Genomic DNA, 27,068 nt, shown 5'->3' on the forward strand with positions numbered 1-27,068 from the left:
TGTACCCCTACTCATTCACCCCATAAAAGGCAGTGTATGGAAATAACGACAGGAGACGTTTTGGAAAATTTATTAAAAATCTTCATCCGGCTCTTGTCCTCTCCGGGGGTCTTCTCCTCTCCGAGGGTCTTCTGCTCTTTTGCTGTCCGCCCTTCTTGTCTTCTCCTCTCCGGGGTCTTCTGCTGTCTTCTGCTGTCTTCTGCTCTTTTGCTGTCCGCCCTTCTTGTCTTCTCCTCTCCGGGGGTCTTCTGCTGTCTTCTCCTCTCCGGGGGTCTTCTGCTGTCCGCCCTTCTGCTGTCCAATCTTCTTGTCTTCTCCTCTCCGGTCTTTTGCTCTTTTGCTGTCGGCTGTCCTTCTTCCTCCGGTCCTCCTCCTCCGACGTCTTCAGCGATTATGCCGGCCTCTGGTCTCTGCAGCTTATTATATAGCCATTAGGGGCGTGGTCGCCAGATGGCGTCATCGGGAGACCACGCCCCCTTGTGTCACAGATGACGTCATCTGTGACACAAGGGGGCGTGGTCTCCTGATGACGTCATCTGGCGACCACGCCCCTAATGGCTATATAATAAGCTGCAGAGACCAGAGGCCGGCATAATGGCTGAAGACGTCGGAGGAGGAGGACCGGAGGAAGAAGGACAGCCGACAGCAAAAGAGCAAAAGACCGGAGAGGAGAAGACAAGAAGATTGGACAGCAGAAGGGCGGACAGCAGAAGACCCCCGGAGAGGAGAAGACAGCAGAAGACCCCCGGAGAGGAGAAGACAAGAAGGGCGGACAGCAAAAGAGCAGAAGACAGCAGAAGACAGCAGAAGACCCCGGAGAGGAGAAGACAAGAAGGGCGGACAGCAAAAGAGCAGAAGACCCTCGGAGAGGAGAAGACCCCCGGAGAGGACAAGAGCCGGATGAAGATTTTTAATAAATTTTCCAAAACGTCTCCTGTCGTTATTTCCATACACTGCCTTTTATGGGGTGAATGAGTAGGGGTACAGTGTACCCCATACCCATTCACATAGGGAGGGGGTCCGGGATCGGGGGCCCCCTTGTTAAAGGGGGCTTCCAGATTCCGATGAGCCCCCTGCCCGCAGACCCCCACAACCACCGGCCAGGGTTGTGGGGATGAGGCCCTTGTCCTCATCAACATGGGGGCAAGGTGCTTTGAGGTGCGGGGTGCAGAGCCCCCCCTGCCCCAAAGCACCCACACCCCCCCCCATGTTGAGGGCGTGTGGCCTGGTATGATCCAGGGGGGGTGGGGCCGCTCGCTCGTCCCCTCCCCTTTCCTGGCATGCCGGACTGCATGCTCGGATAAGGGTCTGGTATGGATTTTGGGGGGGACCCCACGCCGTTTTTTCGGCGCGGGGCTACCCTCAAATTCCATACCAGATCCGAAGGGCCTGGTTTGGAACCTGGGGGGGAACCCCACGCCGTTTTTTTCCCCATTTTGGCGTGGAGTTCCCCCTCAAGATTCTCACAGTGCAGGTCGCACCGCAAGTCGGATCACCCCGATCCGACCTGCGGTGGGACTTCCATTCAAATCAATAGGCTCCCATAGGGAACCATTGATTTTGAATGGAAGAAAAAAAAACGTATAACGTGGCTTAACGCACGTTAAGCAACGTTATGGAGCCTTATGGAGCCTTTAGCAGCGTCAGACGTTTTTTGCAGCTTGACGCTGGAGCTCCTGAACCCACAGTTCCTGGGTTTTTTTTGGAGCTGTAAAACGCCTATGCCACTTGGAGCTCCTAAAAGCTCTATGTGTGCATGAGGCCATAGAATAACATGGATGGGCGTTCTGCAGCTGCAAAAAAAAACGTCTGACGCTGCTAACAGCAGCTGTAAAAACGTCCAGTGTGCATGAGGCCTTAGACTTAAAAATAAAGATCAAGTCGGTTTTGTGTTAGCCTGACAGGTGGTTGATAATGTGATAAACCAACATGCCACCCCACCCTGTTTGTGTGTCAAGATGCTCACAAAGCCTTTAATGGACTTGGATCACCGTATATGTTTTCTACTCTACAACATTTTGGTCTAAAAGGCCTATTTTTTTAAAGCACTCCAAGCCCTATTTTTTTTCCTTATTGCAAGTTAAATTCACTCATGCAATGTCCTTTACTTTCACAATGAACAGTGGTACAAGACAGGTATGCCTGTTATCTCTCTTATTGTTTATTCTTTGTTTAGAACTGTTAGGTGGGGCTATCCAATCTAATGAGAATATATGTGTTATTCATATCAGACATAAAGAATATAAATTCCCTTTTTCTCTTTCGTTCATCGACGGACACAGCGCTCCATAAATCATAACTACTGGGTTATATTGCTTCCTCCAAGAGTTGGACTAGGCAGAACCTTCCTTCCATCTTTTTAATTTATTTTTATTTTTCGGGAGATCTACAATCAACTGCCAGGCTTGCAAACGGGCTGGGTAATTTAGATCCAGTGGTCCCCCCAGCCCAGCAAGTGAGTGCATGCAGACTGCAGCTAGTTCAGCCACGACATAGCCTCACGGACAGAGCCTGGCCCACGAGTTAAGCATCTCGCAGGGTCGCATACGATCGGGCATGAGTCTGAGTCGCAGCGGTCCCTTAGCCAACAGCTCCCCTACTTCGGTGACGAGGATTCTGTCTGGAGTGTTACCCGCACCATGGAAGGGTAAGTACAGTCCCCCCTCTTCCCTTTTTGGCGTTTTTTTGGGGTGGACGGGAGTAACCTTCAGGGACGGTCAGACCTGCCTGCAGGTTCCTTCCTCCCATCCTTAAATCCCTCAGTTAACTGGGCTTCCCCACTCCCTTTCCCCCCTGTCTGGACCTAGAATCTGGTGGGGGTCCAAAGGTAGAGAAGACAGCGGTAACCCCTGGGATAGTGTGTGTCCTGCCCAGATAGTCTGGAGGGGTCCCAGTGTAGGAGACCCCTAGGTGCATGCCCTTCTGTTTGCAGTGTGGGTATAGTGTGGGTATAGTGCAGGGGGGTCCCAGTGCAGAGTGCGCAGCAGAGTCTCTCCTACCTTTGCGGGGGGTCCCCTTGCAGAGGATGCAGGGAAGATCCTGGCAGCATGCTTCTGCATTTTGTAGCAGATGGTGGCCATTTTCCCTTAGTCAGGCTGGTCTCCTTTTGGCAGCCATGTTTGTGTAGCCCGATGATGTCACAGGGGCCATTTTTCCTTAGTCCTGGAGATGCTGGAGACGACCGAAGCCTCGTGGGGATGCCAAAACTCCTCCTCTTCCTCCTCAGTTTTCTCTTCCTGTGCCCGGGACATATAAACAGGGATGGCATCCATGACGATGCTGGGTTCGAATTCTCGGCGCTCCTCCTGTCAGTAGGGCAAGTCCTTGGGGGTCCCTGTTATCTCTTTCTCTCTGCTGATAGGTACCCTAAACCTTGAGGGGATCCTTTAGTAGTGCCAAAAGATTGTTTTTTGTACTGCAAGGTCTTCCTTTCCTTATGGAGCCTCAGGGTCACATCTCCCCCACTGACCCCCTCATGGAGGTGGCAGGTCCCTCGGAACCCCAGCTTCCCATGGTTGCACTCACGGCGGTCCTGCATTCCTTAGTGTCCCGGGTGGAAGTGGCATGTGGGCAAAGGCCCAGAAGCAAGCGTCCCCAGCCTTCCCCTGCTCAGTCTGTCACATTTGATTCCAAACCTGATGCCGCTGTGGACACGGCTCGTCCAGGGGGACTTAATATCACACCCCCAGATCCATCCGATAGTGAGGATGATTCCTTCATGGTCGCAGCAGCTGGTAGACTCATTTATCACTGCAGTGCGTGAGACTTTAAAAAATTGATGTAGCCACGGACGTGGCTGTGTTGTTTGGCACATATAAGTCACCTCGTACTCCAAAGGTGTTTCCTTATGTGCCTTATTTTGACAGATTGTCCTGTAAGGAATTGAAACAACGTTGTGGTCCGCAAACGTTTTGCTGTAAGTTACCCTTTTGTGGAGTCACGTTTAAAAAGTGGACTAGTTTACCAGTGGGTGGACTCTCCTGTTTTCAGGTTGAATAAAGCAACCATGATCCCAGTAGAGGAGTCTCCGTCCTTTTAAGGACCAGGCTGACAGGAAAGTGGAGGCTGTGGCATGCAGCGTGTTTACTATGACTGGTTCGGTATTGTGGCCAGTCTTTGCCCCAGCCCTGGTCTCTCAGACCCTAACTGAATGGGCCAAGCTTTTGCGCCAGGGACTGGGGCATGAGTAGGTCCCCGCTGCTTATGTTGATTTAGCGGACCAGTAGGTCTATGGGCTGCAGTTTATTTGTGATGCAGCTTTGGATACAGCTCCTGTGCTGTCCAAACTTTGTTTCAGCGGTGATGATTAGACGCATGCTGTGGCTTAAGAATTGGTCTGCAGACCAAGCCTCTAAGAAAGCTCTCATTGATCTGTCCTTTCAAGGCGATTGCCTGTTTGGGGCTACCCTGGATGACATCGTTAAGGGTATCACGGGGGGGGGGGGGGGGAAGAGTGCCTTCCTTCCACATTTCAGGAAAGGGAAAGAAGCCTCGTCACAGATGGGGGCTCTCCTCAGCCCATAGAAAATTATTTTGTGCTTCTGGGACAGAGAATAAGGGAAATAGATCTTTTAAGTCGTCTCCAGGAGGTTCCAAACAACCTTGGTCTAGTAAGCCTAGAGCTAGCTTCCCCGGACCAGCAGACAAGACCCCTTCAGCATGAAAGTCTGCCCTCACCCATTATTGGGGTGGGGGGGGGCATCTTCACTGGTTTCCGGCCCTGTGCACTTCTTTTGTGAGTGCAAAATGTTTCTTGTGAGGGTACCCAGAAAGGGGGGCGAAGTTTGTTCTTTTCAGGTTTTTTAGGTCCTAAGTCTCCTTGTGTGGATTTGATTCCTGCAAAGGTTCAGGTGATGTCCGAACCTCCAAAGGTCTCTCCTATCCCTGTCCAGGGAATTGATTTACCTAGGTCTGATTTTAATTCTTATCAGGGTGGTCCTTCCTCTGGACAAATTTCAGGAACCACAGGCCGTGGTTCACCGGCTGCTGTCACACAGGCAGCTCTTTCTCCCGATTTGCATACAGGTTCTGAGTCTGGTGGTATCCATCTTCAAGACAGTTCTGTTTGCACAGTACTACATGCAGCTCCTTTAGCAGGTTCGGCTCCACAGGAGGATACCAAAGTTTGTGACAAGGTCACGGGTCCTCTGACAGATGACGCAGGCGTCCACGGGCCATGGTACGGCCAGTATCATTCTTGCCCCAGGCTTCATCCGCAGTTCCTGCGAGGAATCAAGAGCAAGCATCTTCCAATCATCCTGGTGGCCGTAAACGTCCCTTGGGACAACTGGTTTTCTCTGAGAGGAAGCCCCTAAAGGCTAATCTACCATCCTGCTTTACAGTCACTGGTTTTTATGGCTTAGCTATTGAAAGCCAGGTACTGAGGGATAGAGGTTTGTCTGGATCAGTGATCCCTACTATGGTGAAGGTGAGGAAGTCGTCTTCCAGCAAGATATGCCATGCTACGTGGAAAGCGTACATTTCTTGGTGTAAGTCGGTTGGCGCTCATCCTTGATCCTTTTCTGTGGCTCGGATCTTAACCTTTCTTCAACGGGGCATTGATCAGAAGTTGCCCTTGGGTACCATCAAGGGCCAGGTGTCTGCCTTTGCAATCATCTTTCAGCGACCCCTAGCCACGCACTCTTTAGTTCGTACCTTCATTCAGGGGGTTCGACATTAGCTCCACCTCTACGGTCTCTTTTGCCGCCATGGGATTTAAATTAAGTGCTTTTGGTTCTCCAGAAACCTCCATTGAGAATATTCGGGAGATTCCCTTGTCTACATTATCCCAGAAGATAACATTCTTGGTGGCTATTACCTTGGCCCACAGGATATCGGAATTGGTGGCATTATCCTGTCGCAGTCCCTATTTGGTGGTCCATAGGGATAAAGTGGTTCTTCGTCCCTGTCCATCATTTCTGTCCAAAGTTGTCTCTGAATTCCATTTGAAAGAGGACATTGTGTTGCCTTCCTTGTCCCAAGTCGGCTCATCCCAAGGAAATTGCTTTGCATACCTTGCATGTGGTTCGTGCGATTCGAGTGTATCTGGCAGCTACTGAGTCCTTTCGGAGGTTAAACTCGCTTTTTGTGGTTACGGATGGACCAAGAAAAGGGCTGGCCGCTTCTTTGGCTACCATCTCCGGATGGATCAGACAGACAGTGACTCAGGCCTATTCCACTAAAGGTCAGGTTCCACCTTTCCTTGTCACGGCGCATTCTACTCGGGCGTTGAGTTCTTCTTGGGCCTTCCATCATCCGGCATCAATATCGCAAGGTTGCAAGGCAGCCACTTGGTTGTCAGTGCATACCTTCACATAATTCTAGAAGGTAGATACTTTGGCATCTGCTCATGCTTCTTTTGGCCTGCAAAGTTTTGCAGGCTGCTGTTTAAGAGGGACTGTTCCCTTTTGAGGGGTGTTTTTCTTTAAACTTTTATTTTTTTCAGATGGGGCTCCTGTGTCCTGGTTAAGAGCACTTATGTTTAGCCTTGGGTTATCTTCCCCACCCCTTATTTTCCTTTTGGCACTGCATTTGGATGTCCCAGTAGTTAGGATTTTTGGAGCGCTGTGTCCGTAGACGAACGAAAGAGAAAAATTGGATTTTTGTACTTACCGTAAAATCCATTTCTCTGAGTAGTAAGCAGCATTAGAAGTACCAGAACTTCATAGAGGGATGGGTGCTGTGTCTGTCGATGAACTCAGAGAAATGGATTTTAGGTTAAGTACAAAAATCCCATATTTGCAGATGATATTCTACTTACTCTTACAAGCCCTCATACCACTTTCCTAACACTACACCATATTCTAGAGGACTTAAGTCAGTTGTCACATTATAAAATGAACTCCTCCAAGACCAAAGCCGTACCCAGTAACATGGAAAAAAAGAAAAGCGCCACTCTAAGTGCAGTAGACTCTGTAATTTATTTGACATATACCAAACTGGGTACTCACAAGATTAAAAGAGTAAAAACATGGTGAATCTGGCTAAAATGATCGGTAGTTCCGATGCCTGGGCAAGGAGGGACTGATGTACTCCAAACGAATCCGTGTCTGACTGCGAGACTGCGAGAGTCAGCGATATCCGGACCCAAGGGACACCTACAGCGCCTCTGGCGGCGGACTTCCGGGTTGGACGTAGCGTGGGGCGTGATGACGTAGGCGACGCGGTGTCGGAGCATGCGCTCCTTCCTCAGGCCTGAGGAAGGAGCGCATGCTCCGACAACGCTTCGCCTATGTCCTCACGCCCCACGCTACGTCCAACGCGGAAGTCCGCCGCCGGAGGCGCTGTAGGTGTCCCTTGGGTCCGGATATCGCTGACTCTCGCAGTCTCGCAGTCAGACACGGATTCGTTTGGAGTACATCAGTCCCTCCTTGCCCAGGCATCGGAACTACCGATTGTTTTAGCCAGATTCACCATGTTTTTACTCTTTTAATCTTGTGAGTACCCAGTTTGGTATATGTCAAATAAATTACAGAGTCTACTGCACTTAGAGTATCTTGCAAGTTTTCTTCTCCACTTGAGATTAAGCTGCCTTCAGGAGTCCACTTATGGACTCTATGGACTTTTCAAAACACCATTCAGGTCCGTTCATTTCCCCATATGATTTACAGGAGGCCATTGAGGTTCGCCTTTGAGTCCTGTTGCGCCAGTCCATTTATGTTTGTTACCCAGTAACATACCCCATGCACAACTTTCTGGCCTGCAAGCTCATTATCACCATCACAGTTGTCAATCAAATACCTCAGCACCAACATTAGCCCCACATAATAAATAATAAGTGACCAGCACTCTCGATCTCCAAAATAACAAGTTCAATAATGTCTCTGTATAACCGAAGATCAGTCATATGTCCATCAACATATTGATTTCCAAACCTGTTTCTCTGTTTCTGATTCAGTTACGCATTTAGCAATGTGTCTGGAGCTGATTGGCCAGTTGGATTGGTAATGTCTCTGTCTCATTTATTGCAGGAGTTGAGGATAATATCCAGGAAGTAGTGGGACATATCACTGAGGGTGTCTGCAGACCACTGAAGGTGAATAATTGCTGAATTGCCTTTTAAAAAACCCAATAATATGTTTTTTTTTTTTTTTTTCCAAAATGTTTAAATCCAGTCATATACAGTGTGACCAGTGACACCATTGAACAAAAGTGTACACATTGCATTTTTGCTGTTGGGAAAGGAGGGATGTTATTATACCTGGGCAGGATTTTTGTGCACAGGATTGCAAATTCAGCTTCTGAATGTAAAGCTGAATTTGCACATAGCTTTCACAGTTGCTGTTTAGGGATTACCAGACAGTTGTCATGTGAGAGGGAACAGAAACAAGCCTACAGACACCCCTATATATGGGTATTTTTAAAAGGCATAGCAAGAGGAATGACATGAGCCACCTTAAAGCGGAGTTCCACCCATTTTTAATAGGTTGGAATACATAGCTGTATGTAATCCCCTTTAAAACGGCTTTTACCAATGGAAACTTTTTATTTTTTTTTTTTTTTTTTTTTTGCTAGTAAATACCTTAATTTCGGCTTTATTCCTCCTCTCCTCACTTCCTGGTCCGATCGGCGATGACGTCATTCGGCGATCCGCAGTGTCTGCTGGGATGTATTCAATTCCAGAAATCTCGCAGTAGCTGTATCTGTACTGAGCCGTGCCTGCCCCGCCTCTGCCCCGCCTCCGCCCCGCCTCCTCTCATTGAGTTGCATTGTATGAATGTATTAAGGCCGTTCTCTGCCCCGCCTCCGCCTTAATACATTCATACAATGCAACTCAATGAGAGGAGGCGGGGCGGAGGCGGGGCAGAGAACAGCCTTAATACATTCATACAATGCAACTCAATGAGAGGAGGCGGGGCGGAGGCGGGGCAGAGAACAGCCTTAATACATTCATACAATGCAACTCAATGAGAGGAGGCGGGGCGGAGGTGGGGCAGGCACAGCTCAGTACAGATACAGCTACTGCGAGATTTCTGGAATAGAATACATCCCAGCAGACACTGCGGATCGCCGAATGACTTCATCGCCGATCGGACCAGGAAGTGAGGAGAGGAGGAATAAAGCCGAAATTAAGGTATTTACTAGCAAAAAAAAAAAAGTTTCCATTGGTAAAAGCCATTTTAAAGGGGATTACATAGATCTAAAGTTCCAAAAATGGGTGGAACTCCACTTTAATATCATATCTCAACCTGCGAGGTCACTCCCAAGAGCTGCGTGGAGGTCATATTACCTTGAAAGGCACTTTTCCTAGGAGAACCCAGGAGCAGAGTACAGGCACAAGATCAAAGAAGAATGATTGACATTCTACACCCACTTCTAAAGAAATTCAATACTGCAGCATCCACAGCGCTGTCAACAGCTCTTTGCTTTCTAGGTTCTAGAGCAGTGGTCTCTAAATGATGGCCCACAGGCTGATGCAGCCCTTTGCTTGCCTTTATCCAGCCCTGGTTGGACTATTCTTCTAACTGACAGGAGGCCCTATTCATCCCACTGAAACTAACAATAATTCACCATTTATTTCCACTGACACCAACAGTGGGGCATAATTCCTCTCACTGACACCAAAAATGGCACACAATTCCCCCTACTAATACCAAGTTTTGGGATACTATTCCCCCCAATGATGGGGAACCATTTCTTGCACCAATATAAATTATGGGACACTATTTCTCCTCCTACTGGCCACAAGTGCTATATAATAGTTTTTTTACTCCCACTGACCACCAAGCCTAAGGAATTATTTACATACTTAAAGGGTAACTCCACTTCTGTGGGGAAAAAAAATAGCAAATTGGGCGTGGCTAAGATGGCGGCGTGAGCAGACGTCTTCCCCGGAGCTCTGCTGATATCCCGGCTCTTTTCTCCTGCTCCGGTTCTTCCTGCTGCGGATGCCGACCAGATCGAGGGCGAAGGGAGGGAAGAAACTCCACTTTCCTCTGGGGATTCCGGCCCTTTCTCCCGCTGTGGCCTCTAGCAGTCGCAAGTCCTCGCTGCGCGCGAATATGGCGTCCCGCCTGTCCCCTCACTTTACTGTAGAGCACCGAGTCCCACCCCAACGGGGCCCACCTGGGACTCCCCCTCGCACTCTCATCCTGTGCCTACTCCATTTCCGGGACAGGGATGAAATCCTCTGGGCGGCGAGGGCCCTGGGTGAGCTTCGGTACCAGAATACCCGCCTCATGCTATTCCCGGATTATTCGGTGGAAACGCAAAAGATGCGCAAATCATATGATTCGGTGAAGGCCTCCTTGCGCTCTCGGGGGATTAAATACAGTGTGCTTTTACCTGCCAAGTTGCGGGTGGTGGACGGCGAGACTGTGCGCTTCTTCAACTCCCCTAAGGATGCGGCTGCTTGGATGGACACTCCCCCCCCCCCCGGACAAAAAAAAATAGCAAATAAAGAAAAAACAATATAGCGCATACAATTGTGGCACAAATCATTTTGTAATTGAATGTTAGTGAAAATTACCTTTCCTTTTCAATCTGCAGCTGTTGTCATTTTCTGAAAATACAATGCAATATGGCTACCTGGAGCTGTTCTGTACACAGAATGTGTACTGACCACACCCCAGAAACATAATTTCCTGCTTGTGAGATTGGCTCACCAATTTTCCCAGAAGTCTGCCTAAAGTACAAGTCAGATTTCTTGCATCCCCTACAACAAAAATGTCAGTTTTTGGGGACATACTCCCAGTAGGAACACACCTAAAGAGATGCAGACCCAGTAGATTTCCTCATTAGTGCTCTGCAGCTGCCACAGCTGATAGACAATTATGAAACCATTCCCATTTGACCCACTCGGCACAGAGGAACAAACAGGGATTTCTTTAGAATAACGAAAGGTAGGAATCTGCAACAAAGTTTGTTAAAATCCTTACACAGATCACCCAGAGGGGAATGTTTTTTTTCTCAACAAAAGTGGAGTTACGCTTTAAATATATGACTTAAATATTTGACTTTGGGGCATTTTCTACTCTCAGTGGCCACAGTTTGGCCCTCCTAATGCCTGAAGGACTGTAAATTGACCCTTTGTTTAGAAAGTTTGGAGACCCCTGTTCAAGAAGAAAAAAATGTGCGTACTTTATTTTTAAGGTACTTATTTCTAATCATTACTATTGGGGCTACAGCTTGTGTTTCCATGCTTTGGGCACAGGCTTGCTTTGAGCAGTCTCTCCAGTATTTAAAGGGGAGTGGCTGTGATATAATATGGCTACATAATATATGGACTCCGGATATTTTTCTGCAAAAAAACAATTTTGCAAGTTTACAATGGCTATTCTAAGTGCAGTTACTAGGATAGTTCTAGGAATCAAAATGTAATCTTTTATTGATATCCCTGCAGGAAACTAAAATCTGATTAGTTGTTTTGGGTGACTGCACTTTGCATATATTGGATAAACCTAGTATTGTCAATGGAACAAGGGTATGTGTTTGAAGAAATAATACTGGCACCCACAAGGCAGAAAAGCAACATGCCAAATGCATTTTTTTTTATTGAGAAGTAAGCTAAAAAAATAACACATGAAGCAATTAGACTGAATTGAAGAAAATTCCATAAATTCATGGTTTACCCCATTGAAAAGTCAGTAGCCTAGTTTTTCAGTGTTTGTAGCCTTTAGTTTTGCAGTGAAAGCAGATTTATTTTATTTTCAGGTGTTAATGCAGTAATAGTCAAGTAATGAACATACGTATTTTCCCATCATTTTAGTATTGCTGACCGGGGGACAAGTGAAAACAAAGTTGTCCCTTTCAAACTGTTTTTGAAGCTATTACTTTGAAAACACCAGAAGGCCACATTCTAATGCTATCGTCGTTCTTCAAACTGTCATTTCTGCGTATCCAGTTTAATTAAAGAATGATAACATAGTCACATTCAAGGTTATTTTTGTGTGTATAGGAACAGTATTGTTTACATCGCTGTGGGAATTTTCATTTTAAAGAATGTAGCTTTAACACACCCAATGGTTTTAGCTTTGTTGTGGGCTTGATCTGGTAGGCAGAAGCTTTTCATGCTTCATATAATTTGCTTTTCATGCTTCATATAAAGTGCTCCCTAACTGTTTTCAGCTTGTTTGCCACCCTCAAGTATGATTTAAAAGCTAGCACTAAGATATTGAACACTGATATTATTACTTAAAGTGGTTGTAAAGCCTAATCATTTTTTACCTTAATGCATTTCTTGCATTAAGGTAAAAAATGTTTAGATGTCTGCATCTCCTGTGTGCAGTGCACAAAGGCCCGCCCATTGTGACCCACACTGCACATGTGGATGATCCCCTGCTTCACAGCCGGGGATGATTGGTGCGGCAGGAGGGACAGTTGTAAGCACCATTCTCCCTGCATGGCTTTTTGAGCTGACAGCAACTTTTCCTCCTCCCGCTCCGGTGGCTGTCAGCTAAAATCATGCAGGGAAATTGGTGCTCACAGCTGTCCCTCGCGCCACACCGATCATCCCTGGCTGTTCCCTGTGTCCTCCTCCTCCAGCCCCCCTGTGTGTCGTCCTACAACCCCCCCCCCCCGTGTGCTCATTAGAAGTGCCTTAAATTTCAAGACCTGATCATCAACTTTCAAAAGATGGCAACGCAAAGCAAATGGCTGTCTCAAACAAATGTGTATAAAACACACTTTGTGTTTTATACGCATTTGTGAGAGTAAGGACAGCATTTTGGAAATTTGCGTACCTAACATCTGCTATTTAGGCCCCTTTCACACTTATGTGACCTAGAAGTTGTGTGATTTTTGTCGTGATTTTGCTGCAATTTTGACTGGACTTGAAGCAATGTCTATGTCTTTGGACCTTAAAACACATTAAAATCGTCCCAAAGTAGTGAAGGGACTACTTTGAATTCTTTGCGACTTGAAGTCGTACAGATATGGATGGTACTCCATTGGAAATCATGGAGTACGAATTGTCATGCGACTTTGCAGTCCCAAATTGCAGGGCAAGTCACAGAAGTGCGAAAGGGGCCTTAAGTGGAAGTAAACCCATTGGTTTGATGGTTTAAAAAAACAGTTAACATTCCCGGCATACCGTAAATGCTAGCTGTCACATTGGTTGTACTCTCTACCGAACTGTCAAACCATCCAATGGCTGACATCATAAGGGATCACATGTGCAGCATCATGACAATTGCAGATTAAACCGAGGCTGCGATGGCAGCTTCCTTGGCTGAAAACGATAGCAGGGTTTTTACTTCCACTTTAAAAACCCCTTAAAACAGATCCTTCAGTCTTCAACTACTAAGTCTTGTAAAAAACGCTCCCCTACCCCCATCCCTATGAAAAAAAAAAAATAATTTCCACATATGGCATATGTTTTCATAGGGGAGAAGTTACCTTCCAGTGCCTGTGAGACAAACATTGTCAGAAGTTCCACTAAAAATGTGTTTTCTCTGTCGCTCATTGACAGACGCAGGACTGATATCTTGATATCCATAGGGTTATACTGCCCCCTACAGGAGTAGGACACTAGGCAGGAAAAAAGTTCTGGCCACACCTATGGGCAGTCCCAGGGGGTATATCCTCTCTCTCCCTGCTATAGGATGTCAGTTTTTTTCTGCCTAGTCAGGAGTAAGGACCTAAGTTCCTTGCTGGGATCTCTGGTCCTGGCAAGCTTTTTTAGATCTTTTTTTTGTTAGCTTTTTTCTCCAGTTGTTCCTGTGAGATCTTCAAGCAATTATGCCGGATCTGGGCGACAGGCTGGATGTTGAGATCCAGTGGTCACCCCAGCTGGCCTACGAGCGCGTGCAGACCCAGCTCCGCGCTGGGTCGGCCGCGACATAGTCCCGCTGGACGGGGACTGGCCCGCGGGTTAAACGTCCCGCCGAGTCGCATACGACCGGTCGACGGCCGAGTCGCAGCGTCTCCTTTGGCCGACACCCCCCCACTGGGCGGTGAGGGGTTTTGTCTGGAGTGGCGCCCGCTCTGTTTGGGTATGGTGAGTAAATGCCTCCCCCCTGCTCCTCATGGCTGACTCTGGGGTGGACCCGGGCCCCTCCCTGGCACGGTCGGACCCACACTAATCTGGGTTCCCCTCTGTTCCCCTGTGCACCCTCCCCCTGTGGTGTCCCCCTCCCTTCTCCCCTACGGGGGGGGGGTTTTGTGTGTGTGTGGGGTGGCTCGCCGTTCATGCAAGCTGCTAAGGGGGTGGGGGGGTCCCGAGTGCGGACGGCTGTTGTGCGGGGGGCTTCCTCCCCGGCTTCCCAGGGCCTACCTGCCGATCGTCTGTTATTGGATGTGGGGGCCGCCATTTGTTTGGAGTCCCTCATGTGGCTCATGGGGGCGGCCATCTTGGTACACCCAACTCGTTTTGTTTGCAGAGCTGGGCAGCTGTGGGAGTTACTGAGGGCTTGTGAGGGGGCAGAGCCCCTCCCTAGACCCGGGAAGATCGCTCCACAGGACTTCCTTGTCATGTAGACAACGCTGAGAGCAGTCCTTTTGAATTCTGGTGCATCGTGTGGTGAGCCTTTTGGGGGTCTCTCTCTCTCTCTCTGCGGGGGTCTCGAGGCACACTGTCTCATTGAGGGGCGCTGTAGCGCTGGGTGACATTTTGCAAACATTTTTTTTTTTTTTCTTTTCAATTTTGTCATACTTTGCTAACGGGTTCCCCTGGTGTTGCCATGGACCCTGTTGCACATGTGTCCCCACCTGATCCCCTCGAGGTGGCCGCAGGGCCCTCCGATTCTCCGCTCACCATTGATGCGCTTTCGGCGGTCCTGGAGTCATTTGTGTCCCGGGTGGAGGTGGCCTGTCAGGGACGGGGGGCTAAAAAGCGACCCCCGCCTACCCCTGTCTTGTCTGATGCCTCAGATTCTGATCCTGAGCCAGTCGCTGCTGCTGCGGTCTCCTCCTCTGGGGCTGCTGTCTCGCTCCCTGTCTCCTCTGATAGTGAGGATGACCTCTCTGCCTCCGCCATAGCGCAAGACAAGGCACTAGTGGACGCACTGATTGTGTCTGTCCGGTAGACCCTAAAACTGGAGGTTGCACCTGCGGATGCAGCTCATACAGAAGTTGCCTTTGGCACTCGCAAGCCCTCCAGGGTGGCGAAGGTGTTTCCCTTTCCCAAATGCTTTGACAATATCATTAACAAGGAGTGGGTCCGTCCAAAACGACCCCCTGGGATGCCCAAACGGATTGCTAGGCGCTACCCGTTTGAAGAGTCCCTCCTTAAAAAATGGACGGTGGATCCGCCGGTTTCCAGACTAAATAAAGCTACTGTTATCCCGTTGGAGGATTCCCCGTCCTTTCGGGATCCAGTTGATCGTAGGGTGGAATCTGTGTCCCATTCCATATTCTCCCTGGCAGGGTCGGCCTTGAGACCAGTGTTTACCATTGCTCTGGTTTCACAGACGTTGACGGAATGGGCCAAGCTGTTACGCCATGATCTGGAGGGGAGAAGTCTCCCCCCTGCCATGGCGGAGTTGCTGGAGCAAATGGTGCAGGGGCTACAGTTTGTTTGTGACGCCGCACTGGATGCTGCTCCTTTGCTGGGGCGTGTGTCGATCTCGGCGGTGGTCCTCCGGCGCATGCTATGGTTGAAGAGCTGGTCGGCGGATCAGACTTCCAAAAAAGCCTTGACTGATCTCCCTTTTCAGGGGGATCACCTGTTTGGTGCTACCTTGGATGAGATTATCAAGGATCTCACTGGGGGCAAGAGCACCTTTCTACCACAGGCTAATAAGGTTAAGGAACCTCGCCGCAGACAGGGACCTTCCTTTTCAGCTGACAAAAAAGTTTTTTGCTCCTCCGGGGAGAGCGACAAGGCGAAGCCCTCCAAAGCCCCCCCCCCCCCGGGGGTTTCAAGAGACCCTGGTCTGGTAAACAAAAATACGGTCCTTCCAGACCTGAGGATAAGACCGCTTCAGCCTGAAGGTGCGCCCCCACCCAGATCAGGGGTGGGGGGCGTCTTCGCCGGTTCCCGGACCCTTGGCTCTCCAGGATTTAAGACAAATGGGTTCACGAGGTCATACGGTGGGGATACAAGATCGAGTTTCGATCGCTTCCACCGGCGCGGTTCTTCCCTTCCAATATGCGACTATCCCCGAATCGCCTAACGGCTCTGTTGGGGGCAGTGCGGGTCTTGATGCAACAAGGAGTGGAATCCATTCGCACAGTGGTGGCCTCCATGCATCAGGGGGATTTTCTGGCGACCAAGGATGCCTATCTTCACGTTCCCATTTACGCAGGACACCAGCGATTTCTGCGCTTTGCTGTGGGAGAGGACCACTATCAATTTGGGGCGTTACCCTTTGGTCTCGCCTCTGCTCCCCGGGTTTTCACAAAGGTTTTAGCCCCAGTTCTGGCGCTGTTACGGCAGCGGGGCATGTTGCTTCTGGGCTACCTGGGCGATCTCCTCCTCTGTGCGGAGTCGCCGCAGGCTCAGTTTCATACGCAGGCTCCAAAAGGAGATTCTTCTCAAATGAAACCGGAGTCCCGATTCCTTGGAAAATCGGAACCCGGCTGAGCGAGCGGACCAGGGAATCTCTCGTTTGGTGACTTCGGTCTCAGATGCTCAGTCAGGGGAAGTCCTCTCTTCTGATCTATTCGACGATTGTCACCACGGATGCCAGTCTATCCGGGTGGGGAGGGATTCTCGGCAGGCTATGTGCTCAGGGGCTCTGGTCCCTGGAAGAATCCAGGTTGCCGATAAATGTGTTGGAACTGAGAGTGATCAGGTTTTGCCTGGTTCACTGGACCGAGCATCTTCGGGGCTGCCCGGTTCGGATTCAGTTGGACAATGCCACGACCGTGGCTTATGTCAATCACCAAGGGGGCACCAAGACCAAGTGTTCTGGCGACCGTGGAAGTGGCCAGCATTCTTAGTTGGGCGGAACGGGTTGTTCTGCCCTTATCAGCTGCTGTATGCCTTTCCTCCTCAAGTTGCTGCCGAAACTTCTTCGCAGGATAGAGGCGGAGGGAATTCCAGTCATCCTTGTAGCTCTGGACTGAGCTCGTCGGGCCTGGTACGCCGACTTGATCGGGCTAGTCGCGGACACTCCTTGGCTACTTCCTCTCAGGGAGGATCTGCTGTCTCAGGGACCGATCTTCCATCCTGCTTTACGATCGCTGGCTTTGACGGCTTGGCTGTTGAGAGCCAGGTGCTGAAGGACAGGGGTTTGTCTGTTTCAGTTATTCCTACTCTGATTAAAGCGAGGAAAGCGACTTCCAGAAAGATCTATCATCGCACATGGAAGTCTTATATTGCGTGGTGTGAATCCCTCGGGGTTCCTCCACGTTTTTACTCGGTGGCTCGGATATTGGCCTTTCTGCAACGGTGGGTTGAGCGGAAGCTGGCCTTGAGCACTATCAAGGGCCAGGTTTCAGCATTGGCGATCTTCTTCCAGAGGCCACTGGCTACTCATTCGTTGGTGCGGAATTTCATCCACGGGGTGCGGCACCTGGCTCCTCCGGTGCGCGCGCCCTTGCCACCCTGGGATCTTAATTTGGTGTTGTTGGTTCTCCAGAAACCTCCCTTTGAAAATATTAGGGAGATTCCCTTGCTTACCTTATCCCAGAAGGTGGCCTTTTTGGTGGCTATCACTTCTGCACGCAGGGTGTCGTAACTGGCTGCGTTGTCCTGTCGTTCCCCCTATCTGGTGGTTCATAGGGATAAGGTGGTTCTTCGTCCGAATCCATCCTTCCTTCCTAAGGTGGTTTCCGACTTTCACTTGAATAAGGATATTGTGTTGCCTTCCCTGTGTCCTAAGCCCTGTCATCCTCGGGAGTTTGCGTTACACTCCTTGGATGTGGTTCGGGCGATCAGGGTCTACTTGGCTACTACTGACTCTTTTCGTAAGGCTGATTCACTTTTTGTGATCACGGATGGCCCTAGAAAGGGGTTGCCTGCGTCTGCCGCGACTATCTCCAGATGGATCAGACAGACGGTGGTGCAGCCTTATTCTATTAAGGGTCGGGTTCCTCCGTTCCCTGTTAAGGCGCACTCTACTCGGGCTCTTAGTGCTTCCTGGGCCTTCCGCCATCAGGCGTCGATGCTTCAGGTTTGCAAGGTGGCTACCTGGTCATCGGTGCATACCTTTACAAAATTTTATAAGGTTGAGGTGCTGGCATCGGCGGATGCCTCTTTTGGCCGCAAGGTTTTGCAGGCTGCTGTTTGAGGGGACCTTTGGTCTACCTCGGGGGTTTCGTTTTTTTCAGGTGGGTCTCATCTTCTTGTTTCAATGAGTCCTCTGTTCTTCTGGTTGGCTCTGTATTGGCCTTCTGGATTGGATTTTATTTCTATTATCCCACCCCTCATTTATGGCACTGCTTTGGGACGTCCCTACAGATATCAAGATATCAGTCCTGCGTCTGTCAATGAGCGACAGAGAAAACTGGATTTCTGACTTACCGTAAAATCCTTTTCTCCTCTATTTTGAGTTGGGTTGGTATGAGTCTCTGACACTGCTTTGTTACATAACTGACATCCTATAGCAGGGAGAGAGAGGATATAACCCCTGGGACTGCCCATAGGTGTGGCCAGAACTTTTTTCCTGCCTAGTGTCCTACTCCTGTAGGGGCAGTATAACCCTACGGATATCAAGATATCAGTCCTGCGTCTGTCAATGAGCTTAAGAGAAAAGGATTTTACGGTAAGTCAAAAATCCAGTTTTTGCTTGTGTCCCTGTTGGAGATACTTCCAGTCCTGGTAGGAAGTAAGGAGGAAACACCCTTGCAAGGACCTTGAAAACAATAAAAACCTGACAAAGGCTTTCACCCATTTCTGCATGAAATGAAATGTTTGTTCTGGCGTTCCCACCAGGGATACTGTGTGCGAAAAGTTTGTATGTTGTCCCCATGCATGGGTATTTCTACAGTTGTTATGCTTTCCACCTAAAACACAAAACACACTGGTGTAGGTCAACTGGCTTCTGACTGAACTTGCCTGGCCTAACTTGGCAGCCTTTTTTCATATAGACGTCAAGCCAAGAAAATACAGTGGGTGGTCAAAAAAGAATGACTATCCAGTAGATTACTAAAAATCATTGCCTAGAGAGACCATTAGTGACTTCCATATGGCTTTCAGTCTCTGTACCCTAAACTGAGTTGTGTATTCAATAATGTTGTCATGTCTGGTTCTCTCAGGTTGGCTATTCCAAAGATGTCTGTTTGCCTTAGTTTCTAACTTGCCCTCTTTACCACTGGATTATCCACAATGCTGGTCAGTTGTCATATATTTTGTTAGCGGTAATATCCTGCTTTATTTTTTTTGTTAGGTTCGTATAGAACAAGTTGTTATTGCAGAACCAGGTGCAGTGCTGCTTTACAAAATCTCTAATCTTCTAAAATTTTACCACCACACAATAAGGTAAGAACTTGAAACAAAAAACTATGTGACCAAATGTCTTTTTTTTTATTTTTTTTTTATTACAGGTATTTAAACTGAACAAAATTATAAACGCAACACTTGTTTTTGCCCCCATTTTTCATGAGCTGAACTCAAAGAAAACTGGAATTCAACCATGAAGAGACTACCTCTCCAAAGTGCCAGACGCCATTGAATGTGAGCATTTGCCCACTCAAGTCGGTTACAACGTCGAACTGCAGTCAGGTAGAGACCCCGATGAGGACGACAAGCATGCAGATGAGCTTCCCTGAGATGGATTCTGACAGTTTGTGCAGAAATTCTTTGGTTATGCAAACTGATTGTTGCAGCAGCTGTCCAGGTGGCTGGTTTCAGACGATCTTGGAGGTGAAGATGCTGGATGTAGAGGTCCTGGACTTATGTGGTTACACGTGGCCAGTTGGATGTACTGCCAATTGCACGCTCCCTCAAAACTTCTGACATCTGTGGCATTGTGCTGTGTGATAAAACTACACATTTTAAAGTGGCCTTTTATTGTGGCCAGCCTAAGGCACACCTGTGCAATAACCATGCTGTTTAATCAGCATCTTGATATGCCACACCTGTGAGGTGGATGCATTATCTCGGCAAAGGAGAAGTGCTCACTGACACAGATTTGTAAACAATATTTGAGAGAAATAAGCCTTTTGTGTACATAGAAAAAGTGTTAGATCTTTGAGTTCAGCTGTTCAGCTCATGAAAAATGGGGGCAAAAACAAGTGTTGCGTTTATAATTTTATTCATTGTATATAGTGCCAAACAATGTACACAAAGCTTCCGCATTCATGGGATCTTTTAACTAAAATGGCGGTCAGCAGAAGTCCCACGCAAGAAATACCTTAAGCGGTTACCCTTTGAAGGCGAACACTTGTTTTGTACCTCCTTGGAAATGTACATCAAGTAGATTACAGAACCTAAGAGTTTGGCTTCCCAAGCTTCCTCCCAGTAACAGGGTGCCTCCACTTCTCAGAGAGAGAGTGGACACTTGTCCTCCTTGGCCTTCTGGTCCCAGAAAATCTCAGATGCGGGAGCCCAGAATGTTGTTTCCAGAGGCTACAAACTGGAGTTTTGCACTCAGTCTCCTCCCTGCTTCATACTTTCAACCATGCTTCTGTCTTAATTACAACGGGTGGATCTACTTGCTGCTGCCCATCAACTCTTGTCTCAGGAGGTCATTTTCCATGTACCAACAGAAGATCACTCAAGGCTTTTACCTGAACCTTTAAACAGTTCCTAACCCACATGGAGAAGTCCAGCCATTCTTAATCTGAAGACTCTCAACTTGTTCTTATGGGTAGAAATGTTCTGCATAGAAACTGATAGAAAGTTACTGTCTCCCTCCTGGGGGATTTTGTGACTTTAAAAGATATCCAGGATGCTTACTTGCACATTCCCATCTTTTTATGCCTCATCAGTGCTGTCTGTGTTTTTCACTGGGTGATCAACTAGAACAGTTTTTTACCCTCTGGTTTGGCCTTTTCAAACTGGGTTTTAATCATGATGCTTGCCCTGGTCTTGGCCCTGCTCTAAGGGGATTATGTTGTGGGATGATCTTATTTTAAAGAACCAGTCTTTCGGGTCTCTGTCTACCAGCATCCAGTAGACAATGCAGACTCTGCATCTAAGGAAGTAATTTCTGAACCCACTTCACACAGTTGGGTACCTGGGTCTGATGTTGGAGATGGCTTTGTCTAGAATCTTCCTGCGTTGGGGAAAACTTCTGTTCCTGCACACTCATGCCTGAGCTCCTTGGGCCCAGGGAAAGCCCTCCATTCCTGACTGCGTGATGGTCTTGGTTCTCATGGTTGGTGCTGTACACTCAGTTTCACTCCAGGTCGTTGCTACTCAATATTCTGGCAGCGTGGGACAAATGGACTTCCCTTGAGTGTAATCCCCAAGGCCAGACTCTCTCTATTGTGGTGAATTTCCAATGCTGGAGTCACGGAAGCCCTTTCCTTTAAAGATGTGGAAAGTTTCCACAATGGATGCTAGCCTCTCGCCCCGGGGAGCAGTCTTTGATGTTCTCTCCATGCAGGGTACTTGGTTGTCAGAGAAAGCCCAGTTTCCTATCAACATTCTAGAGCTCAGAGCAATTTGATTGTCCCTTCAATACTAAAACACTCTTTTGCAAAGGCACCCAACAAGAATTCAGTCAGACATTGTCGTGGCTGTGACCTATAGGCTAGGAAATCGATTTCTTGCAAAGTTGGCCAATGCACCTGGAAGGCCTCTTTTGCTTGATGCAAGTTGGGGAACTTTCATCTTAGAAAGTACTCTGTGGGATGCATACTGTCCTTTCTCCAGTCTGGTCTGGGGCAGCATTTGGATTTGTGTACCATCAGAGGACAAACCGCAGGCTTGCCTGCTCTGCTTCAGAGACCCTTGGTCTCGTACTCTCTAGTGACCAGAGTGTCACTCACATAAATCATCTTGTTTACTACTCCTTCCAAGAGTTTTCACAGAGGCCTCTTGCCATTTCTAAGTGGATTAAACGAGTCATCATCTGAGTTTATGGTTTAAAGGACAGGACTTCTCCACCAGATCTGTTCAGTATCAGACATTTTTTTTTCAGATTTGCAAGGCTAGCCACCTGGGCTTCTGTTCACATATTCTACCAGGTGGGTGTTCAGGCCCCCTCTGATGTCAGTTTTGGGCATGAGGTGCTACAAGCTGCTATCTTGGTCTGTTGAGCCTTCTTAACCTGTTGGTTTGTCAGCCTGTTGGCATTGTTTGCAGTGTTTACCATCCCTTAGTTTGACTGATTTTTGACTTAAGATCTTGTGTCTCCTACTGTATGACTAAGAAAACAGGAGTTTGGACTTACCAATAAAATTTGCTTCTTGGAGTTCAGTGCAGTTTTTTTCTAGAGGGGATTCAGTAAAGAGTAATATTTTAACCTGCAGTTGTGCCAGCCAGTCCTCTTCTTTCTAGCACCGGAATGTGGGAGTGCTGTTGATGTTATCCGGTACTGTGCAGGACCAGCAGTGGCCAACCCAACTCTTCCAAAGCAGTATTTCCAATGCCTTCATGTTTTAGTATTACCATAGAAAAACAAAACCAATTTGTATTTTTCCCCCTTTTTTATCTGCACACTTAAACAATTAGAAATGTTATGTTCAGAGGTTTAGCATAAGAGCCAGGCAGATAGCTAGTAGTAGTTTGTCATTCAGCTGAAATGTTCAGTTGTAATGATGATGTTTCATCACTCATCAAAGTAGCTTCCCCATTTCAAACAAGCTTTGGAAAATTACCCAACATGAATAATTTACCCAGCCTAATCCAATCACCATAATGTCAGAAAATGTGTCGAAGCAGATATTGGTGGATCTAGGACATGGCTGTATATGTGAAAAATTGTGAAATGTCCTGTTCTAATTTACAGAATTCAAGTACCAAGGTGCCCTCGGTCTGTTACACATTATAAGTGAGTAACAGTCATGAAAGAAATAAATAAAACCTGGCATTCTTTGGTTCCCTAAAGGTGGGATTCTCATGACGCTGTCTATTAACTCATACATGATCTGCAGCACTTGTAGAAAAACACCATGTTATAGAGCTGCTGGTGTTTGCCAAAACTTGTATAGCTCCTTACCATCCCCTCCCTATAGATCATCCATGACTGCATTTGGGAACTCTCAGCAGTTACAAAACAAGTAGCTTTTTTCTTTTTGCTGAGTCTCTAATTCTCCCTAAAGTAGAAGTTCAATCAAACACGAACTATATTTTTGATTGCAAAAAGTAACTTTATTGAAGAAAAAGAGTTACAACATATAGCAGTAAAAAAAAAAAAAAAATGTACAGTGCATATTCCTTTTAAACAGGGGAAGATTAAATAAAAATGTACTTGCAATAGATAAATAACAAGAGAGTGAACCATCACACAGAGCAGGACATATAATAGCAGCATACAGACAAGGGGGAAAGCAAGTAAGGGGGGGGGGGGGGGGAAACACCACCAGACACATCAACACACCTCAAGAACCGGGCCAATCAAAGAGGGCAGGGGCAATTCGTACGCAGTGGCGTAGCGTGGGGGGTGCTGAGGGGGCCACTCGCACCGGGCGCAACATTTAGGGGGGCGCATCCCAGGCCAGGCATCCGCGGGATCATAGTGTCCCTTTATTCTGATGATAACCCGTCCAGCGGCCCGCCCGCCTGCACTCCTCTTCTTGGCTCTGTGACTGCCGCTTTGTGCAGGAAGAGCGGCGGACCGCTGAAGGTGTCACGTGCGGCCAGGGGGCGGGGCTGGTCGTGGGTGAAGATGGCAGTCTGTGGCTCAGTGCATGTGATGTGCAGTACTGCTTCCGGAGTCTCCCCCTGCTGTCCAGCTGGCCGCTGACACGCTGTTCCCTTCACTCCGGATCGCCTCCTCAGGTAGGTCTCTGTAGTGGTCAGATAGGTCTCTGTAGGTGTCAGTATAGTGATCAGTTAGGTTAGTACAGGAAACAGGTAGGTCAGTGTAGTGGTCAGGTAGTTCAGTGTAGGTGTCAGTATAGTAATTAGATAGCTCAGTGTAGTGATCAGGTAGGTCAGAGTAGGTGTCTGTGTAGTGGCCAGGTAGGTCTGTGTAGGTGTCAGTATAGTAATTAGGTAGGTCAGTGTAGGAATAAGGTAGGTCTCTGTAGTGGTCAGCTAGGTCAGTGTAGGTGTCAGTGTAGTGGCCTGTGTAATGGTCAAGTAGGTTTGTGTAGGGGGCGCAAATTACTTACCTTGCCCCGGGCACTGACAACCCACGCTACGCCACTGTTCGTACGTACACATAAATCCCAGAGTATTACCCTATCCTGCAGAGGGCTCCCAAGTCCACCTATCCCAAATTTTGTTCAATTTCGCAGGGCAATCCCTGTTAATATAGATCAGACGCTTGTAAGGCAGAACTTTATTAACCTCCAATTTCCAGAAAGAAAGGGTGGGTGGTGTAGCACGCATCCATTGCCTGGCAATACACTTCCTAGCGTTAAAAAGTGTCTCTTGGAGAAAGTTTATGGTGGGCTTGTCCAGATCCCCATCAGGAAAAACACTAACTATATTTAAATCTACTGCCACCCCCATTCTAAGCCTATTCTATTCACCATGTGAATGTTAAGATATGTATGCTTAGCTAATCTAAGGGCACTCTGGTCCAGTCCCAACACCCGCTTCAGGGTTGAGGAGGGACAGCCGACAATAGATGCCCATAGTAAGCCTACCGGTGACCCCATCACCCAGACTCTGCAGCCACTGTCCGCGATCTCTTCACTGAAGCAGGTGTTGGGACCCAATCATGTGACCAGCCCAGAGCACCCTCAGCATAGGTATGTATACAGAGATTTAATTTACAGGTTCGATAGACTAGGCTTAGAATAGGAATGGGAGTAGATTTAAGTATATATTTTTTTAATGAACTTCCACTTTAACTCTTTCTAGCCAGTGGGAGTGGGTCCTTTAAAATTTCATAATGCCAAAGCCGTTGCTTGGGCTTCACAGTTATGTGATCACTGTGACTGAATCACTTGATCACAGTCACAGTGATCTCGCGATCGATTGCCCGCTGCATCGGTTCCCTATCATAGACCATTACCAGGAGCTTTTAATGTTAATGCGAGCACTGTGCTTGGGGGGAATTTGGGTGCCAATGTGAGCAGCATTAAAGCACAATGTCACATATTTTCTAATGGGAATGCAGTTTTATATAATTCGTGCACCTGTTCAAATTTATTCTCAAAGATGTTTTCTTTCAAACTAAGTACTGCTTCTAAATGAGAAAACTCCTCAAATTGTTGTCTATTCTAGTGGAATTGTTGGCACAAGCGCCTCTACACTGCTGACTACAATAGAAGAAATGCATTTATTGAGCAAAAAGATATTTTTCAACAGTCTGACCGTACATGCAAGTAAACTCATGGACAAGGTAAGAACAGATACTGCTGCAGACTCTTATGTACTCTTTCATTTTCCCTGACTAACCCTCTACCTAGTTTGTCTCAATCCAGGTAGCTTTAGCACACATAAATATAACCTGACACGTACTAGCTGGCATTCTCTGAAGGACTTTCTATATCTTGTTGGATATTTCAGTTGCTTTTTAGCACGTCGCTTTACTCTCATGTTCTTCTCTGTTCATATCCCAATTTCTCTTCCTTTATGTTTATGACTACCAACCAGCAAATCTCTATGCACACAATTCACATAATAACAGGCTTGGGATAGGAGAAGGGTAATCTACATATTTTGCTTAGAAATGGATATTATCTTACAAATTCTTGCTAAAGTTATATGCATGGGTATCCCTTTTTACTTCTTTTATACTACTTACGCATTTTATTTATCCCACCCACCTTAAATAGTTATCAATGAAAAAAACATTGACCCACATGCTTAAAGTGTAAGTCTGGTCCAAATCTAATCCTAAACCTACTCCCAATTCCATTCGAAGTCCTTTACCAACTACCCTGTAGAAGGAAGGTGCTTATACTTACCAATTTCCTGGGCGCTATGGTCCAATCACATAATTGTCTCTCATTGCCGGCTCAGGGTAGAGGAGGGACAGTGAACAACAGATGCTCCATGGTAAGCCCAATGACGTCATTGTCCAGGCATTGCAACCATTGCTGGCAATGTCTCTTCTCCCCTGAAGCCGGGGCTGGGAGCTGATCATGTGACTGGACCAGAGTGCCTGGGGAACAGATAAGTATACCCATCTTTCTTCTACACGGTAGTAGGACTTAGAATGGGGGTGGGAGCAGGTTTAATATTGGATAGGTTTAGACCAGACTTCTACTTTAAAGCAGTTGTAAAGTAAGAAGGTTTTTTTTTTATCTTAAAGCATTCTATGCATTAAGATAAAAAACCCTCGGTGTGCATCAGCCCCCCCCCCCCCAATGCTTACCTGAGCTCCCTCTCGATCCAGGGATGTCCACAACTGTCTCAGCCGTCCGGGACTCCCCTCTTTATTGGCTAAGACACAGCAGCAGTGCCATTGGGGGGGGGGGGGGGGGGGCGAACCGCACCTCCATGTCTGAATGGATACAAGGAGCTGTGACTCGGCTGCTTGCTGTGCGGGCACTCAATGGGAGGGAGGGGCCAGGAGAGCTCCCCAAGAAGAGGAGGATGCAGACTACTCTTTGCAAAACCAACTGCACAGAACAGGTAAGTATAACATGTTTGTTATTTTTATTGCAAAAAAAAAAAAAGACTTTACAATTACTTTAAATTAACTATTGCACTCAAAACCCGTTTGACTGTCTTGTGCCATCATCCTCTTGGCACACTACTGCACACCTCTATTGCACTAAATATTGGCAAACCCGTTTTCTGAACCATCATTTATTTTGCGAAGAGGATGGGACTTTTTTCGGCATGTCACACTTTGAGATTTTTTTTACATTTGGCATTAACATCTTTCTTTTCAAACCATTTAGCTTGCACAATTATTTTGTGCCTTTTTATGAATCAGTTTTCCAAGTGCCAAAAACTTAGTTCACCAAGAATAGTGGCGAGGCTGAGCGTGTCTTTGGACGCACATAGCTTGGCTCAGGAGTGCACCCACACTGTTGTTCCAATAGCACATGGCTTGCAATGGGGGCACCCACAGGGAGAAGGAGAGGACAGCACTGGTGGGGGACTGCCAATGAAGAAGTAGGGTTTTTGGCTTTGTGCAATATTGTGGCACATAGTAAGTATAATGAGAGTATATGTTGTTGCGCCTAGTGCCCTTGGTAGTGTCAGTAAAGGAATTGTGTTTAATTAT

The 27,068-nt window shown here is 47.6% G+C and overlaps 1 protein-coding gene across 1 annotated transcript in view; it reads left to right on the forward strand.

Moving 5' to 3' along the window:
* The window catches only part of COG6 (component of oligomeric golgi complex 6), a 229,994-nt gene that overhangs the window by 144,121 nt on the left and 58,805 nt on the right, over positions 1-27,068 (forward strand). Inside the window, exons 11-13 of the mRNA XM_082246503.1 lie at positions 7,971-8,035; positions 19,212-19,303; positions 25,112-25,229. Of these exons, the coding sequence (XP_082102629.1) occupies positions 7,971-8,035; positions 19,212-19,303; positions 25,112-25,229 (275 nt within the window). The remainder of the gene's footprint in view (positions 1-7,970; positions 8,036-19,211; positions 19,304-25,111; positions 25,230-27,068) is intronic.

Source organism: Pelophylax lessonae, assembly GCF_965119305.1.
Source record: "Pelophylax lessonae genome assembly, chromosome: 2".
Classification (NCBI taxonomy): Eukaryota; Metazoa; Chordata; class Amphibia; order Anura; family Ranidae; genus Pelophylax; species Pelophylax lessonae.